Source organism: Neoarius graeffei, chromosome 9 (assembly GCF_027579695.1).
Source record: "Neoarius graeffei isolate fNeoGra1 chromosome 9, fNeoGra1.pri, whole genome shotgun sequence".
NCBI classification, from domain to species: Eukaryota; Metazoa; Chordata; class Actinopteri; order Siluriformes; family Ariidae; genus Neoarius; species Neoarius graeffei.
Window position 1 is genome coordinate 69,058,331 of NC_083577.1, and position 19,360 is coordinate 69,077,690.

At 42.6% G+C, this 19,360-nt stretch overlaps 1 protein-coding gene across 3 annotated transcripts in view; it reads left to right on the forward strand.

The window, feature by feature from the left end:
* Positions 1-4,151: 4,151 nt before the first annotated feature.
* The window catches only part of abi2a (abl-interactor 2a), an 88,469-nt gene continuing 73,260 nt past the window's right edge, over positions 4,152-19,360 (forward strand). For 2 of the 3 annotated variants that reach the window (XM_060930155.1, XM_060930156.1), the window contains exon 1: positions 4,156-4,375. In XM_060930155.1, coding sequence (XP_060786138.1) covers positions 4,259-4,375 — 117 coding nt within the window. In that variant the 5' untranslated portion in view covers positions 4,156-4,258. Of the gene's footprint in view, positions 4,376-19,360 lie in introns of all 3 variants that reach the window. The other variant, XM_060930157.1, reaches the window with a different exon arrangement.

Genomic DNA, 19,360 nt, shown 5'->3' on the forward strand with positions numbered 1-19,360 from the left:
GTCCCCCCCCAGAATATGAGTTTAATAAATAATGCTATATATGGTAACTCTAGGCGGCACGGTGGTGTAGTGGTTAGCGCTGTCACCTCACAGCAAGAAGGTCCGGGTTCGAGCCCCGTGGCCGGCGAGGGCCTTTCTGTGCGGAGTTTGCATGTTCTCCCCGTGTCCGCGTGGGTTTCCTCCGGGTGCTCCGGTTTCCCCCACAGTCCAAAGACATGCAGGTTAGGTTAACTGGTGGCTCTAAATTGACCGTAGGTGTGAATGTGAGTGTGAATGGTTGTCTGTGTCTATGTGTCAGCCCTGTGATGACCTGGCGACTTGTCCAGGGTGTACCCCGCCTTTCGCCCGTAGTCAGCTGGGATAGGCTCCAGCTTGCCTGCGACCCTGTAGAACAGGATAAAGCGGCTAGAGATAATGAGATGAGACATTACACCATAGAATGGAGGTGGAGGCGAAGTAAAAAATACATGTTTTGGTTGAATAAAATATTGAACTGCACAAATCTTACTGCAGTGTCCAGCTTCATGGCTCCAAAGGAAGTCGGTTACTCTAAGGGGCAACATCTAACTTCTGATGGAATCTCAAACCTGATTGGTTGAAATTAATTTATTGGAATACAAACTGTCCCAAGTCTCCCTGCTCCCCCCCATAAGCAGGCCTGACCAAACCTCACATTCACAAATTTCACTTGATAAGGAATAAAGAAAATTTATTTATTTGTTCATCAGAATGATCTTTTTTTATTGTATTCTAACTCACTTGTAAAAGCATCAGCCAAAGAAATAAATGCAAATGTGAATATAAATTGCGGTTGTCACACAGGAGTGATTATTTCAAAAGTTTTCAAAATAAGGCAATTGTATGGCAGAATAAGACAGAGCAAAATATGAAAGTGATAGAACAGTTTTTTTATTTTTAAACTTTGTTTATCAGGGACTAAGAGAGTAAAAGACTATACAAGGGCTCTCCTATAATCACAGCATTGATTTAATTTGAAGAATTTTAGGTCAGATAAGCGCAAATGTAGATTTCAAATGGCGGCCATTTTGAATTCCAATATGGCGGACATGAAGAGAGAATTCCGAGTGGCTCAATATCTGAAAATGTTCGCCATATGTCAATGTACATTTGTGCCAAATTTGGCGCTTGTATCACAAAATGCACAATAGGTTAGCTATGCTGCCCCACTATATCAGTAATATCACTTGTAAAATGATAAAGAACACTTATACTGTCATTCTGTGCACACTGTATACTTTATATTTATTTAACTATTCCATACTTGACTTACCTGGATTACTTTGCACTATGCACCTATTTTTGTTGTTGTTTGTTTGTTTTGTGTATACGCTTTTTTATCTGTTTTGTACTATGAGAGCTAAGTGAACCGGAGTCAAATTCCTCATGTGTGTCCACATACCTGGCAATAAAAGTGTTACTGATTCTGATTCTAAGCACACAAGTCGTTCTACCAAAGAATGGTTAAAGAAGAATAAAGTTAATGTTTTGGAATGGCCAAGTCAAAGTCCTGACCTTAATCCAATGGAAATGTCGTGGAAGGACCTGAAGCGAGCAGTTCATGTGAGGAAACCCACCAACATCCCAGAGTTGAAGCTGTTCTGTATGGAGGAACGGGCTAAAATTCCTCCAAGCCGGTGTGCAGGACTGATCAACAGTTACCGCAAACGTTTAGTTGCAGTTATTGCTGCACAAGGGGGTCACACCAGATACTGAAAGCAAAGGTTCACATACTTTTGCCACTCACAGATATGTAATACTGGATCATTTTCCTCAATAAATAAATGGCCAAGTATAATATTTTTGTCTCGTTTGTTGAACTGGGTTCTCTTTATCTACTTTTAGGACTTGTGTGAAAATCTGATGATGTTTTAGGTCATATTTATGCAGAAATATAGAAAATTCTAAAGGGTTCACAAACTTTCAAGCACCACTGTACTTCTCATTACTGTTTTTGTTAAAATGGCAGGTAAAGTAGTCTGGGAAAACACCTACAAAACCACTCTGCAGCCGATATGTACAATACAGAAAAGAGCAATAAGGACAATAAACAAAACAGGATACAGAGATCACACAAACTCACTATTCATAAAATCACACATGTTGAAATGTATGGATCTGGTCAAATTCAGAACAGCACAAATAATGTACAAAACAAGAAATAATCTATTGCCGAAAAATATACAAGGAATGTTTAGTGAGAGAGAGGGGGGATATAATCTCAGGGGAGACCTAAATTTTAAAAAACCAAAGGTTCGAACAAATATGAAAAACATGCGTATCGAGCTGTGGGGTGACTTTATGGAACAGACTGGAGACAGAAATAAAACATTGTGCAAATATAAATCTGTTTAAAAAAAGGTACAAAAAATATTTTTAAACAAGTATATAGAAGAGGAAGTATGTCAACGGAGGATGATGAGGGATAAATAGAATAGGGTTGATTGTTATATTAGAACTAACTTAGTATCTCATCTCATCTCATTATCTCTAGCCGCTTTATCCTGTTCTACAGGGTCGCAGGCAAGCTGGAGCCTATCCCAGCTGACTACGGGCGAAAGGCGGGGTACACCCTGGACAAGTCGCCAGGTCATCACAGGGCTGACACATAGACACAGACAACCATTCACACTCACATTCACACCTACGGTCAATTTAGAGTCACCAGTTAACCTAACCTGCATGTCTTTGGACTGTGGGGGAAACCGGAGCACCCGGAGGAAACCCACGCGGACACGGAGAGAACATGCAAACTCCACACAGAAAGGCCCTCGCCGGCCACGCGGCTCGAACCCAGGACCTTCTTGCTGTGAGGCGACGGCGCTAACCACTACACCACCGTGCCGCCCTCTAACTTAGTATATGGTATATATTTATTTATGGGGATAGTTTATATCTTCATATTTACAGGGATAGGTATGTAGTAGATATTTAGTTTTGTAATTATATATTTATATAGATATTTATGAAGTGTATATATGGTATATAGTATATATATATTTTTGTAATTATATATTTATATAGATATTTATGAAGTGTATATATGGAATGTAGTATATATTTAATTTTGTAATTAAATATTTATATAGATATTTATGAAGTGTATATATATGGTATGTAGTATATATTTAATTTTGTAATTATATATTTATATAGGGGGCGGCACGGTGGTGTAGTGGTTAGCGCTGTCGCCTCACAGCAAGAAGGTCCGGGTTCGAGCCCCGGGGCCGGTGAGGGCCTTTCTGTGCGGAGTTTGCATGTTCTCCCCGTGTCCGCGTGGGTTTCCTCCGGGTGCTCCGGTTTCCCCCACAGTCCAAAGACATGCAGGTTAGGTTAACTGGTGACTCTAAATTGACCGTAGGTGTGAATGTGAGTGTGAATGGTTGTCTGTGTCTATGTGTCAGCCCTGTGATGACCTGGCGACTTGTCCAGGGTGTACCCCGCCTTTCGCCCGTAGTCAGCTGGGATAGGCTCCAGCTTGCCTGCGACCCTGTAGAAGGATAAAGCGGCTAGAGATAATGAGATGAGATGAGATTTATGAAGTGTATATATGGTATATATTTTTATAGGTGTATTAATGTAGTTTGGATTTAGGGGTAGTTAAAAAGGGGTGGGAAATTAAAAAAAGTATTGTACTTCTCCTCACTCCTTTTTCGAACAATGTGCGGTGTATTGTAATGTCTGAGCTCTTTATGTTATTTTATTTATTCTTTTTTTGTCACTTTCTCGTTTTCTTTCTTTTGTATGTACAAATAGTTACATACATTTTTTTTATACATGTTCGAAATAAATTCATTCATTCATTCATTCATTCATTCAAGTTATTTATACTTTTTTGGGGGCAATGAATTTTAGACCAATCAACCCATCAATTAATGATAATTAAATAACATTTCCATAATATCTTTCTGAAAACACAATATCTTGGGTCTCATTTCCTGTTCTGTGATATCGCGGTTTACCGAGCCAAAGCTCTCCAATGGGCTCAATCCCAAACTCCGCTCTAACTCCCTTACGAGTGTGTACTGGGACGCGTATGGAATCCTATCCTGTTCCCTCAGTGTAGTGCACTCGATGTCCATTCCGGGGTGGTTGAGGATGAGCCCGCATGAATAATAGGAGGTGAAATCTGCGCTTCCTGCGGCTTCCTGTGCGCGGGAGCAGAGCGCTCGAGCATTAACGCGCGCGCGTATATGTGTGTGTACGTGAAAAAAGCCAAGCCGTAAAAAAGATGTAAAAGATGGCGGAGCTACAGATGCTCCTGGAGGAAGAGATTCCTGCCGGACGGAGAGCTTTGCTGGACAGTTTCACGAACCTCGAAAGAGTCGCTGAATACTGCGAAAGTAACTACGTTCAGGTAATCCGGAGGAACGAGTTAATGAGGTGTTTTTTTAAACTTGGTCAAGTCGCGCTAGTAGTGTGGGAATACATAACCAGCTAGCCGATTAGCATCGAGCTAACTGACTGAGGTTTAACGGCTGCTCTGGTTCAGTGGAGTCGCGGATCTGCTCCTGGACTCCTTCTGCCCTGCACGGTTTCATGTTTGGCAGTACTTCCTCAGAATATCTGTTCCGACTACAGAAATGTCGTGCTGAGTGAACTAACTCGTGGTGTTCGAGCAGGAGAAACTCCTCAGTGTGGTAAAACCTCCCGTGGAGTGGGACTGAGGGCTCGGTCTGTCCCAGTCCCAGTCTGTCCCACACGGCGCAGGACAGCAAACTGTTGGCATCAGAAAAGTTAAAAAGTTAGTTAACTCTGACTGTGTGAGCGCTGTGTTTAAATTCAGCAGCTTTGTGTGGCTCGTATCTCGTTGTTTTTGCTGTTACAGATAAGAGTGATGGTGTATATAATCAGAAACCGGACCGCTTACAGTACCGGGTCTTACAGTACCGGGTTTGTTTTATTACTCTGATTGAAATCAAAACTATCCACAGGTCATGGAGTTATTTCACTGTTTGACTGGTCACTTGAGTTTAATGACACTAATCCAAACCTTGATAACTCAAAGAGCAAGAGGTAATAGCTTTTATTTATTTATTTATTTATTTATTTAAAAATCATCATACAAAATATGTAGTGCATGCAGAATTTATTATTTTGAGATTGAAAACTATAACTGGAGCGGTGGCTACAATTATCGACAGCTTAACGATCTTTTGGCCGTTGCAAAAGTAGAAAAGACTTTTTTTCAATATGTAAATTGTGCATGAATAATTGCTCAAACTTCCACTGGGGAAAAAAACGAGTTGATTCCCTATTATTTAGCATATCCGATCACATTATCGACGCCCTTTGTTCATGGTTATCGACACCGTTTGTTCATGGTTATCGAAACCATTCCACGGTTATCGACGCCCTTTTGTCCACAGTTATCAAAACTGGTCCACGGTTATCGGTGCCCTTTGTCCACAGTTATCGAAACCATTCCACTATTATCGACGCCCTTTGTCCACGGATATTGGTGCCCTTTGTCCACGGTTATTGAAACTGTTCCACAATTATCAGTGCCCTTTGCCCACGGTTATCAGTGCCCTTTGCCCACGGTTATCGGTGCCCTTTGCCCACGGTTATCGAAACTGTTCCACAATTATCAGTGCCCTTTGTCCATGGTTATCAGTGCCCTTTGCCCACGGTTATCGAAACTGTTCCACAATTATCAGTGCCCTTTGTCCATGGTTATCAGTGCCCTTTGCCCACGGTTATCGAAACTGTTCCACAATTATCGGCGCCCTTTGTCTACGGTTATCGGCGCCCTTTGCCCACGGTTATCGAAACTGTTCCACAATTATCAATGCCCTTTGCCCACGGTTATCGGCACCCTTTGCCCACGGTTATCAGCGCCCTTTGCCCATGGTTATCGAAACTGTTCCAAAATTATCAGTGCCCTTTGTCCATGGTTATCAGCGCCCTTTGCCCACGGTTATCGAAACTGTTCCACAATTATCGGCGCCCTTTGTCCATAGTTATCGGCGCCCTTTGCCCACGGTTATTGAAACTGTTCCACAGTTATCGGCGCCCTTTGCCCACGGTTATTGAAACTGTTCCACGGTTATCGGCGCCCTTTGTCCACGGTTATTGAAACTGTTCCACAATTATTGATGCCCTTTGTCCACGGTTATCGAAACCATTCCATAGTTATCTGCGCCCTTTGTCCGTGGTTATCGGCGCCCTTTGTCCGCGGCAGGGCTTTACATTAACTTTTTTGCTCACCGGCCACTGTGGCTAGTGGTTTTCCTGAGTCACTAGCCGTTCAGCCTTTTCACTAGCCACAATGTTGTTGTCAGGAAATCGCAGTTTTTTCTTCACCATGATGCGTTAAAGTTCGGAAGATCTAGATTTACTAATTATGAATGGCAGCGTATAATGTATCTCTACAGTAGCACTCAAGTATTCAAGTGTTAAGGTAGCTCCCTATATGGAAACATGCAACCAATTCAGACAAGAATATAAACAGAGTATTCTGTTTACTGAACTCAAATTCAAGCCCCTTACAATATGAAATATCGTATAATATGAAAAATAACATTCAGTACAACTGAACTGATTCTAATATTAAAAGTCCAATTCAAAACATTTATCATTGAAAAACATTTGATGTTTTTATATGCAAGTATTATGTGTATTATTATGTATATTATGTATTAACTATTAATAGTGTGTGTGAACATGTGTAGAGAGAGACATTAAATGTCCTCATTGCATTCATTCATCATCAGATGAGTCTGATTGGTCCGTGAAAAATGGTCTTCATGACCTGAGGCTTCCAGCATGCCATAAGTTGATAGCTGGGGCGGATCAACTTCTTTCCAATCGCCTGAACGTTTCTAAACAGCAGCTCCATCCTCTCCAGCTCAGCCAACTTCATGACAGCCAGGGACTGAAAGCAATGCTGTCCTGTAGTGAACCAGCCATCTTCGCCTGTTTTGATGTTATAGTACTGATGTGTGCATTTGACTTTTCATGGTCCTTCATAGTTTCGAGTTTAAAATTACTGGTGCCTGTCTTTGCCAGACTTTCTACAGCCTTCGCAGTACATGGTATTTTCGGTTTTGCTATGAACTAGCCAATCTCGCCCGAACTTCCATTTGTCATTGAATTGCCTTATCTTCCTATTAGCGTCTTGTTCATCTCCATGGCCGTAGCCAACTCTGAGGCCCCCGCGGTCCTGACCTCGGTCATTTTTAAGAGCTGAAAATACATTTGTACGCTAAATATTCAACTGGATAAAAAAATAAAGAATAACATTAAAACGTCTCCGTAAAAAGTGCATTGTTAATTATGTTAAACGCTGATTCTGTCTTCTGTGTCTGTTTCGTGCGCTCGGCTCTGAGACCAAGAACACAAACGCGAATGAGCGCACGACTCGGGGAGGAACGCAGTGCAGCAGACACGGGGTTTCCATGGTAACCATCAGCGCACTTTCATCAAGCTGTTCAATTTACATTTTCGAAGCAGTGCAGTTGCAGCCTGCCTTGTTTGTGATTTTAAAAATAAATCATTCGATAAGCCAAAGCAATAGAGTGGAAAGTTTCAACTTTGCCTTGGATAACTTTGCCTAAAACATGGTGGTGTATACTGATTTTTTTTTTTTTTTTTCCCCCCAGAATTTTTTTTTTTTGTGCAGGTGTAATGGATGCCAGATTGTTAATGTATCTTAGTTACATAGGCTACATGGTGAGGGTATCTCTTGTCCTCATTGCTTGGGCCAGATCAAACCATTAAACAAGCTTAAATTATTCTTACTCTTGCCACATACATGATTTTTTTTTTTTTCCCCCAAAACTGACGATATTCAGTTCAAACACCATTAAAAGTAATTTCAGGAATAGATCTCTTGTGTGGTGTGTAATTCACCCCTCTCGTTTAAATATGTCGAAAATTTTTCGGCACGCGCTTTGTGCATCGTAGACCTCGGTGATTTTAAAATGCTGCTCCAGCCCTGCTCATCTCTGCCCCTTTTTTCCTGAGCAGCAGGGTTTGAAACTCCAGCCATATGCCGCCACATAGTGCGCTTGTCAGTCGTCAGCAACTTTGTTGTTTCGTTCGTTAATCGCAGGTTACCATATCATTGACTTTTCTGAGACGTTAACGAGTGTTCTAAACAATTCTAACATGTTGTCAATGTTTATGCAGGTGTTCATGGGAGTTGTAGGCGTGTAATATTACATTGTAATGCGTTTATTATATCAGATGCCTTCAGAGAAAACTACAATTAAAGTATATTGTACCACAGAATAAACCACCCGCCAAAGTGGCTAGTGGGACTAAAAGTCATTACCTGCCAAAGCCGAATTTGACCTGCATTTGGCGGGTGGGCGGGTGCTAATGTAAAGCCCTGGTCCGCGGTTATCGGCGCCCTTTGTCTGTGGTTATCAAAACCGTTCCATAGTTATCGGCGCCCTTTGTCTGCTGTTATCAGCACCCTTTGTCCACGGTTATTAAAACCGTTCCACAATTATCTGCGATCTTTGTCCGCAGTTATCAAAACCATTCCACAATCACCGACACCCGTTGTCTGCTGTTATCGACACCCAGATGGTTATTTATTAAAAAAAAAAAAGTATTTATTTGGGTCATGATTTTCATTGAAATGCTCCTGTGCACTGCACTTTTTTGTGCAAAAGTAAAGCTATATGCTTGACCGTTTTTATTAAGAATCCAATTTAATTAAATGCATTGAATATTTTTAAATAAGAGTGACATTATACAATTCTGTTCATCTTTGTTTGATTCCATATCTATTTATTCACTGTATTACACCCTTAAGCTGGCTGGTGGGCAGATATACAGTATATTGGGCTTGTGCCCTTGTTCAGTTTCTCCATATTGTGCAGTTCAAAAGATCATAACAATCCTGCTCTAACTGCACAAGAGTCTGTTGGCATGAAGGGCAGAAGGCATTAGTTTTTCACACTGCCCTCCTGCTCTGAGAATCACATCCTCACACTTGTTGTGCTACAGCATCCATCTTGGCACAGGGGCATGTGCTACATCTCGCGTCCACCTCGTCCCTGAAACAGATCCTGAAGCTCTGCCATGATGCAATAAGTCCTTTCGCCATATGGCTGCTTAATCACAGATTTGTTGTGTTGTTGTGTTTGACTAGTGGACAGTGTTGTATCCTAATTTAAACACCGTCAGGTTATATATCACTTGAAAAATGTCTGGGTTTAAGGTCTGTAGATCTTTTTAACAATCATTCCATGAAATCGAGTCGTTCATGAGCTGGCTATCAGCCATGTATGACGAGATTGAGTGGAATAATTGTTTTATTCTATCCGCATTTGCTGGATTTTGAGAAATGGAGCATTTTTATTTTTTGCAAATTCGATAAATAAAAACTTTTTATACAAAACATCCGACAGAATCATTTCCGCTTAGAATGTCAACAAACTGGCGAAATAACGGTAGCAATTTGTGAAAAATGCTATAATAATAGTTCTTGAAAAATAAAAAGAGATGTTCTTACCATCAAATACTTTTATTCTGTATTTTGTCGATCTTTTTTTGGGGGGGGGGTTGGTTTTAAGTAGAGCTTTTATTTCGTCCTTGGTTGGTTCAGCACCATGCGCCGCCATTTTGTTTTTGTCTACTTACAGTATATGAACTGATATCCTAGTAGTAGAGTAGCCAATCAGAGGGCACAATTGCTCATATCCAGAGAATGTGGATAGAATAATAGCAGTTATTCCTAGTTTTGATTCTCATCTTTTGTATAACAGTTGAGTTCACAATAAGGAGTGCTGTATAAATAAAGATGATTTATATTAATGATTCTGAGCATTGTGGGCGGTAGCCATTTAAAATTCTTTGTGGCATTTCAGTCTTTAAGCCCTAGTGCAGTGATTTTTGGTCGTAGGTACAATAGCTGTACAATAGACTGTGATCTTCAGCGTGCACAACTTTACCACTGAGTATGCTTCGTGCTGCTCTGAATGTCTTTACAGGTTTGATGAAGAGTAGTGTTTGTGTTTGTTACTTGTTGTTGTGGTTAACTTTGAGTCAGTAACATAACTTGTTAGGCATCATACTGGATATAACCTTTGAGCTAGAAAGGGTTTGGACTGGCTCACACCGACCAGGAGGCGTAGGGAAGAATATCCACCAGGATAATTTTTTATACAAGAACTACATAATGTTATGTATTGTTTCTCAGTCGTTAGCAGTATTGTAGAGTGTTTACAATATCATAGAAGGCTGCAAATGAGCACTCGACTTTTTATTGTGGTCAGTGATTGTGTTTTGATAAATTTGTTCATTCACAAAATTTAAATTATAATAACATTGGTTAAAATAATGCAGTTTTACCCCTTCACCAGTTTCACTAGCTTTTTGTGTTGTATTGAAAGGCATTTTGCATCCCTTTTTATACTAACATATTTAATTATGTTAGCTTTGGGAGGATTCATTGTATGCTCATTTTGTTTTTGTCATTTCATTCCTTCCTGATGCTGTGATGTTTTTAAACCTTTGCCTTGTTCCTTTGATTTCTCAGCGATGAGGTAATACAAGCTGCACCATGTGGTGTCCCCTGAGATGATGGTGATGAAGCTTTATTTTGTACTTTGGAACGGTTCAGTCATCAAATCTTTAGTGGCTCATCACAGCCATGCCGTTGTTTTAGGGGCAAAGATATATCAACTAGATAATTTTTGTCAACTTTTGTTGGAAGTTTTTCCATATGGACCATATCCAAAGCTGTTTAGGGATTTTAAAACATTAATATAAGACGAGTTAAGGTTAATCGTACCTTCATCGATAGCACTTTATTAAAAACGGACATATGCCAATTGGTTATGAGCGAATTGCTGCATAAATCTGTGTAGATTTGCTATTGTCATTGTAGCTTCATGTACTGTAAATAAATTTTTTTATTTTTTTCGCGGTCCGGTTTCCATCAAATTCTGCGCTCTGATTGGCTGGCAAGCGGGTCCATATCCTACGGTACGGACCCTCTGGTGACTCGCTTGTTCACAACAACAAACATTGTAGCAATTTTTGTCAACATTTTATTTTTGCATTTCTCAGGAGAATAGCATTCATTTTACATCATGGATAGTGATAACAGTGTTCACAGCGAAAGCAAGTTTTACTACCCTGCGGAAGAAGAAATAAAAGAAAACTTTTCAGGAGGAAGCTAAAAACCTGTAACTTGCTAACGCCGAGCAAAAACATGGCTAAATCCTCATCTCATCTCTCATCTCATTATCTCTAGCCGCTTTATCCTGATCTACAGGGTCGCAGGCAAGCTGGAGCCTATCCCAGCCGACTACAGGCGAGAGGCGGGGTACACCCTGGACAAGTCGCCAGGTCATCACAGGGCTGACACGTAGACACAGACAACCATTCACACTCTCATTCACACCTACGGTCAATTTAGAGTCACCAGTTAGCCTAACCTGCATGCCTTTGGACTGTGGGGGGGAAACCGGAGCACCCGGAGGAAACCCACGCGGACACGGGGAGAACATGCAAACTCCACACAGAAAGGCCCTCGCTGGCCACGGGGCTCGAACCCAGGACCTTCTTGCTGTGAGGCGACAGCGCTAACCATGGAAGTGCCATGGAAGTGCACTTGTATACCAAGGAGGAAGCCATTTGCATGACAGCCGTGAATGAGGATTCAAAATGGCGGCTGTCCTTGGCTCGGTTTTCCCTTTCGGGCGTTCTCGTTTTCTGTTAGAATTTGGTAAAGAAAAAATAAATATATTATTTACCAGCTTAAGGTCGGTCCGTATGGTGAAATACCGTGACCTCGGCCTTAAATACTGACCTCGGCCCAGAGGGCCTCGGTCAGTACTTTCAAGACCTCGGTCATGGTATTTCACCTCCCAGCTGGTAAATAACATGTACAGTATGTATATGAAGGCTGTATCATGTTGCGTAGTATAGGCTCTGTTCTGTAGAATTGCAGCAGAGTGACAAGAAAAGTGCAGTTTGTTAGGTCATAAGCAACATGACTGATGGCAGTTGTGCTTGGCTGGTTATTGGTCTTTTACACATTTGCATAAGACGATCAACATGCCCCTCCACACTAGGATATTGAGTCATAAATATTGGGCATGTTTAATATTTATGATTTTTAAATATTAAATTAAGAGGAAAAACACTAATCTCTGTAGGGCTTGAGCCTATTAACTATACACACATTTAAAACTGAGAATTTAATGCATGTTTCAGTCAAAGTCCCTCTCATGCCAGAATCTGGTCTTCCCAGGCAGTCTCCTGTTCCAGTGCTAACCAACTCCTTAAGGTGCATGGGTTGGCGCTGATCTCCATTTCGATAGCCTTCGGCCTCTTGCCTACAGCTGGGGTTACAGTGGGGGGGGGCTAGTCCTCTGGTAACTGCGAGAGTTTGACGTCCCTATTCATATCTGTATTGCAGCGTGCCTTGCCAAGCAGTAGTAGGTACCATTTTTATGATGGTCTTCGGTACGACCCGACCGTGAATAGAACTCTCAATCTCCCGGTCAAGAGGTGGACACGCTAATCACTAGGCCAACTCACGGTGCATGTTTCAATAAGTGTTAGTAAAAAATCCATAATATTTTACATATAATATTTAAGTTAGCTTCTATGGGATGTGATTGAAACTCTCATGCTCATTTCTCTGCTCTTTGCTGGGCTAATTTGTCATCAAGCTCACTCAGAAGCATCATGACCGATCATTTATCTTTAAATAACACACACGCATGTTATTCTGTATGTGGTGTTAATAGAGTTTCAGCACAGAAGAAGGGGAAAAAAGAGCATTGATAATGTATTGATTAGATACACTATACGAGGTGTGTCAGAAAAGTGACAGGACTTGGTGTGCTTCTTCGATGTGAGGGGTATCGTCCACGTAGAGTTCTTGTCACAGGGCCAGATGATCAACTAGCACGTCTGCAAAGAGATCCTGCGGCGTTCAGTGCGCAAGAAGAGGCGAGAGTTGTGACAGGATAACTCGCGACTGCTTCACCATGACAACGCCCTGAGCATCCGGCAGTTCCTTGCTGAGAAGAACATCGCCGTGCTGGAGCAACTTCCCTACTCACCCGACCTGGCTCCGTGTGGTGATTTTTTTTTTTTTTTTTCCTTCCTTTTCCCCAAGCTCAAGGGGGTCATCAAGGGGACCTGTTTCCCGGACGTGGAAGCCATCAAGAGGGCCGTGATGACGGAGCTGCGGAGAATCCCAGGAGAATCTTTCCAGGAGTGCATGGAGATGTGGCGGAGAAGGTTGGGAAAGTGCGTTAGACTCGAGGCGGGAAGGGGAAAACTTGTAGTTTGGATTTGACAATTTTTTGTGACCCCAGTCCTGTTTCTTTTCTGACACACCTTGTATGCCCACAGTATGTGGACGCCTGGTGTGGTTCTTCCCCCAAACTGTTCTCACAAAGTTAGAAGCACACAATTGCATGGGATGTCTTTATATACTGTAGCATTACAATTTCCCTTCTCTGAAAATAACGAGCTTAAACCCGTTTCAGCATGGCAAAACCCCTTTTCAATAAAAAGGAAAAGGGTCACTGCTGAACACCTTTGGGATGAACTGGAACACTGACTATAGACCCTTTTCAGTCACGTGACCTTCGTAAACACGACCGCCATTTTGGACATGTAGTGGACTTTGGCTCGAATCGGTTTGAATGCGAGGAAGGCGACAAACAAAAGAAAAAGGAGTGAGATGCAGAAAACTGTATTTACTAGTTTACTGTAATTATGATCTGGCAGCTATTTACACCAGATCCAGTATAAATAGCTGCCGGAGCCAACGTCCGAGCTTGCCGGAGCGCGCTCCGGCCGGCCGCGAGCTAGCGCGCTCCGGCCGGCCGCGAGCTAGCGCGCTCCGGCCGGCCGCGAGCTAGCGCGCTCCGGCCGGCCGCGAGCTAGCGCGCTCCGGCCGGCCGCGAGCTAGCGCGCTCCGGCCGGCCGCGAGCTAGCGCGCTCCGGCCGGCCGCGAGCTAGCGCGCTCCGGCCGGCCGCGAGCTAGCGCGCTCCGGCCGGCCGCGAGCTAGCGCGCTCCGGCCGGCCGCGAGCTAGCGCGCTCCGGCCGGCCGCGAGCTAGCGCGCTCCGGAACCTCGGACGTTGGCTCCGGCAGCTATTTATACTGGATCTGGTGTAAATAGCTGCCAGATCATAATTACAGTAAACTTGAATGGAATGTTAACAGCAATGTAATGCCTTTTCTGGCTAATTTTATTCGTCTTACCTCCAACAAAGTGGTCACTACACAAGCGTTGGTATGCCGCTATCCATCTTCTCCGTCGGTCAGCATCTACCGGGATCCGATAAAATGATAACCCTTGCCTTGTTTGTTGATGGTTACTACATCCAGGTGCACAACAATATAGTGGCATGATGGAAGTCTTGCTGAAAATAAACACTTTCTTTGCTGCCGTTCCTCAATGTTGGCTGTGGTAAACTACTGGTAGTACATGTCCAAAATGGCGGCCGCGTTTGTCGTGACGTCACGTGAAAAGGGTCCATACCTGAGGCCTCAGTCAGTGCCTGACCTCACTAACGCCCTTGCGGCTGAATGGACACACATCCCAACAGCCACGCTCCAAACTCCAGTGGAAAGCCTTCCCAGAAGAGTGGAGGTGGTTATAATGGCAAAGAGGGCATTAAATCTAGACTGGCACGTTCAAAAGGCACATATGGATGTAATGGTTAGGTGTCTGCAAAGTTTTGGCTATATAGTGTATCTCGTAATTGTACAAGTCTAAAATCACAGGAAGCAAATGAGGTCTAGTCAGTCGAGCAGTACGATTAGTTAACCTTGAACATATCTCGAATGAAAGTTTTATCTGCGGTTATTGTAGTGCAATCATTCTGACGTGTGCTGTTTGATATTCTGGAGTGTTTTGACTGCATATGACTGCAATTTCCCTTGCCTCCCCAGAGTTGATCGTGCCACTTCCCATGACTTGTCTGTGTGAGTCATGGGATGCACTGTTGAGCTGTGTGTTGTGGAACGACGTCCTCCACCTCCAGCCTCATGCAGCTGGTTTTGGTTAGCCAGTGCTGAGCATAGGGCCACAGGTAATTAGAACCATGTTCGTCTGCTCGAAGCAGTGTGTGGTTTGGAGAATTCTGATTGGGCCTGAGAACATCAGGGATTTCAGGAAGGAGTGGTGTTTCTAGCATGTTTGTTTGTATCACCACCATGGAGACAGTATGACCCATACATATTTTCTCAACACTGTATAGGTGAAGTATTCCTTTTTGGATCAATCCGTGATGGATAATTAAACTCTGTACAGGGCACCTTTTCATATATGAAAAAGACAAAGCAGGTGAGAGGAACTGTTGAAAGGTTCAAGATCTTTTTTTTTTTTCCAGTGAAGCCAACAATGTTTATCATACAAAAACGTAGCCTTCCTAATTATGGTTTGACTGATCCTCCTTGAAGAGGAGAAGTCTTCAGTAAGTTTAAACTTGTACCCTATTCACTATTTTGGGAAGTTTGACCTTTTCTAGTTGTCCTGGAAAATATCCAGTGTGCTCATGTAATGGGTAATAGGCAGTAATGCGTGGGCACTACTTCACGTACAGGGGTTGACTAGAGCTGAAGGGAATGTATTGCCTTTGACCATATCAAGACAAAATGTAACTTTAAATTATTCTGTGTGACAGCAGAGATTTTTCATTTAAACTTCTTTAGCCTTTTCTTCTTGCCAAACAGCATTTAAAAGGGAACTGAAGTCTTTTTTTGGATATTTTTTTTGGGCTTTTTTCACCTTTATTGGATAGGACAGTGTAGAGACAGGAAATGAGCAGGAGAGAGAGAGACGGGGAGGGATCGGGAAATGACCTCAGGTCGGAATCGAACCCGGGTCCCCGGATTTATGGTATGGCGCCTTATCCACCTGAGCCATGACGCCCCCCAGAACTGAAGTCATTTTTAAACTTGCTTTATTTCTTAATTAACATGTTATTCAATTATGTTTTCAGTTTCAGTAACCTTATGTCATGACTCATATCGGCAATTAAATATTATACTTATCGGCCTATTCGGTTTTTAGCCATGTTGAATGTAGTTCGTTTGGTCCACAGCAGGCGTCGCTTATCCACGCAATCTTCACCAGACTTGTGCGAGACTTCGAAACGTGAAGTGTCAGCCAGGTGTCATTTTGAAAACTGTTTTCCAAACGAAATATTCAAAAACGAGTTTAAATGATTACTGCCTTTTTTTTTTTTTTTCCCCTCCAAATTTTCCTGACTGCTATCAAAACAAACAACTAACTAACTTCCGGCTTGATTACGTCAGCATTCGAAAGAGGGCACGCGCGTCTTTTGACAACGTTGGCAGATGTCGGTCACTTTGATTTCCGCTGTACGTTTTACTTCCATCCTGCGATGTCTCGCACAGGTCTCAACGAATCTCATTTACAGCCATTGTTTTGACATATGGACTGATATATTACATAGCATATTTCAAATACTCATAACTTGTTATAGCAGTGACAAAATAGCTATCAAAATGCATTCCGATATTTAATAAAATGAGAAATATAATTTTGATAAACATTCGCCTTCAGTTCTCCTTTAAGTTTTCGTTTCACTGTAGGAAACTAACTACATCCAACTGAAAATTATTGGTGAAGCATCAGAAACAGTAACATTTCATTGTAGTTTATGCAAACATATACTGGTGTGCCAGGCTAATAGCCCCCAAGCTTAACTACGTCATCACTTGTTTACTGCAGTGCATTGTGGGGGATAGCCAGGGTCGGTAGTTGAGCGATATGACGGACGTCAGATTAATTTTACGTGAGAGCGAGGCGAGAGGAGCGATTTTTGCCATGCTCTGTTGTGTAAGACAATGAAATTGATGAGTTAAAGAGGTGGATAACATGTCGCGGGTTTACAGCAGGAATATCAGAATCCAAATCAAGCTTGGTGAGAAGGTAAGAGTCTAGACCGAGTCTAAGGCCCAATCCCAATTCTAATTTCTACCCCTCCCCCTTCCCCTCCGCCTTCCCCTTGGCCCTTCCCCTTGAAACTGAGCTACAAGGGATAGGGCTTGAAATTCAACCCTTACGTATTGGGATAGCCCTTCAACGATCGCATACGTCATCGCGTACCTCCGTCAGCGTTTACGTTAGCAAAACGCGACCAAATGCGTCATTGGCTGCGACCAGCCGCTACAGTCAGAGCCAGAGGCAGAAATCTCTGCTGGCAGGGTGTGATTTGTTAACTAACACCACTGAATGGGATATCTTTGGCGCTTCGTGCACCACATCCGACAGAATGAGGTGTCAGAACACTCATGTAAACAATAAAAGCGAGAATAACAGAACAAAACGTACGCAGTAAAGCAACCGAAAACAATACTCACTCCCAAAGCTTTTTAGCAGCAGCTTGGATTTCAGAAATCGCTGCTCATTCTCAGCTCGAAAGCGAATCAAGCGGCGTGTTTCCTCTGGATAACAACTTAAAACACCTAAATAATGGAGAAAATACATTTATGACAATCTTTCGCCGCGGGAACCGCCATCTTTCTGAAATCCGCATGAAATCTCGCTGAAATCCGCATGGCATTGTGGGAAATCACTCAAACCCCTTCGTTCGGAGTCAGCTCCAGGAAAATCTCCGTTTGGAGGGGTACAGAAGCCCTCCCCCTTCCCCTACCCCTCCGCGTTAACTGGGATTGGGATACCCCTACCCCTTCACGTGAACGCGCAAAATGGAGGGGAAGGGCCAAGGGGTTGGTCCAAGGGGTGAAATGGGATTCGGCCTAAGATTGCTTTGTGATCCCAGGCCCAGATGAACAGCATCAAAACATTTATAAATGAGTGATTTTAGTTAAATAAAACTTCATATCAGGAAGCATTACAAAAAAAATATTTGGAAACCCACTGATCTGCTGTGTCATGTTCAGTATAAATGCATTTTCTTCTGTTTTCACAGACGATGGTTTTCTGAAGTGTTCCTGAGCCCATACAATGATTTTCCACTGTAGACATGTCTGTTTTTAATGCAGTGTCTCCTGAGGGCCTGAAGAGATCACAGGCATCCAGTGTCAGTTTTCAGCCTTGTCTCTTGCAGACAGAGATTTCTCCAGATTCTCTGAATCTTTTAATGATCTTATGGACCGTAGATGATGTGATCCCCAAATTCTTTGCAGTTTTACATTGAGGGACGTTCTTAAATTGTTGCACTGTTTGCCCACGCAGTCAGGGCCGTAGCCAGCATTTTAAAATCACCAAGGTCCGTGATGTGCACGCAAAGCGCGTGCCAAAAGATTTTCGATGTATTTAAATGAGAGGGGTGAATTACACGTCACATGAGATCTATTCCTGAAATTACTTTTAATGATGTTATAGCCTATTTAAATAAAAACCTCAACCTTTACTACAAGGCCAGAGCCATGTCCAGATCATTTCTACATGTGTCACTGTCAGCCTTTTATATTTTACACCACAGCAAAATCAAGTCAGAACCTTTCTTACAAATATTGCTTTGACTTACCGAATGATTTAAGTTCACAAACAAAACTATACTGCTTCGAAAACCTGTAGTCTAAATTTTAACAGCTTTATGGAAGTGCGCTGATGGTCATCATGTACATGCTCTAGAATGAGCGCTCGCAGTGTCTAGAACTGTGTTCTTTTGGGGGTTGCACTCGCGCACACTCATAGCCTGCCCTATCTTGTTGTGGGTTTTTTTTCCCCTCTGTTCTTGCTCTCCCACGCACGCAAGCTACAGACGCAGAGAACCCAATCCCACCAAGATCCTCTTACCCTCTCTAATATCACAGGGCAAAATTATCCAAGGCAAACATAAGTTGAAACTTTCCACTCTATTGCTTTGGCTTATTGAATTATTTTATTTTTAAAATCACAAACAAGGCAGGCTACAACTGCGCTGCTTCGAAAATGTAAATTTAACAGCTTCATGAAAGTGCGCTGATGGTTACCATGAAAAAAAACCATGTCTACTGCACTGCGTTCCTCCCCCGAGTCGTGCGCACATTCGGTTTTGTGTTCTTGGTCTCAGAGCCGCACGCACGAAACAGACACAGAAGACAGAATCAACATTTAACATAATTAACAATGCACTTTTTACGGAGACGTTTTAATGTTATTCTTTTTTTTTCTTTTTTTTTATCCAGTTGAATATTTAGCGTACAAATGTATTTTCAGCTCTTAAAGGAACAGTCCACCGTACTTCCATAATGAAATATGCTCTTATCTGAATTGAGACGAGCTGCTCTGTACCTGTCTGAGCTTTGCGCGACCTCCCAGTCAGCCAGACGCAGTCAGACGCGCCGTCACTCCTGTTAGCAATGTAGCTAGGCTCAGTATGGCCAATGGTATTTTTCGGGGCTGTAGTTAGATGCGACCAAACTCTTCC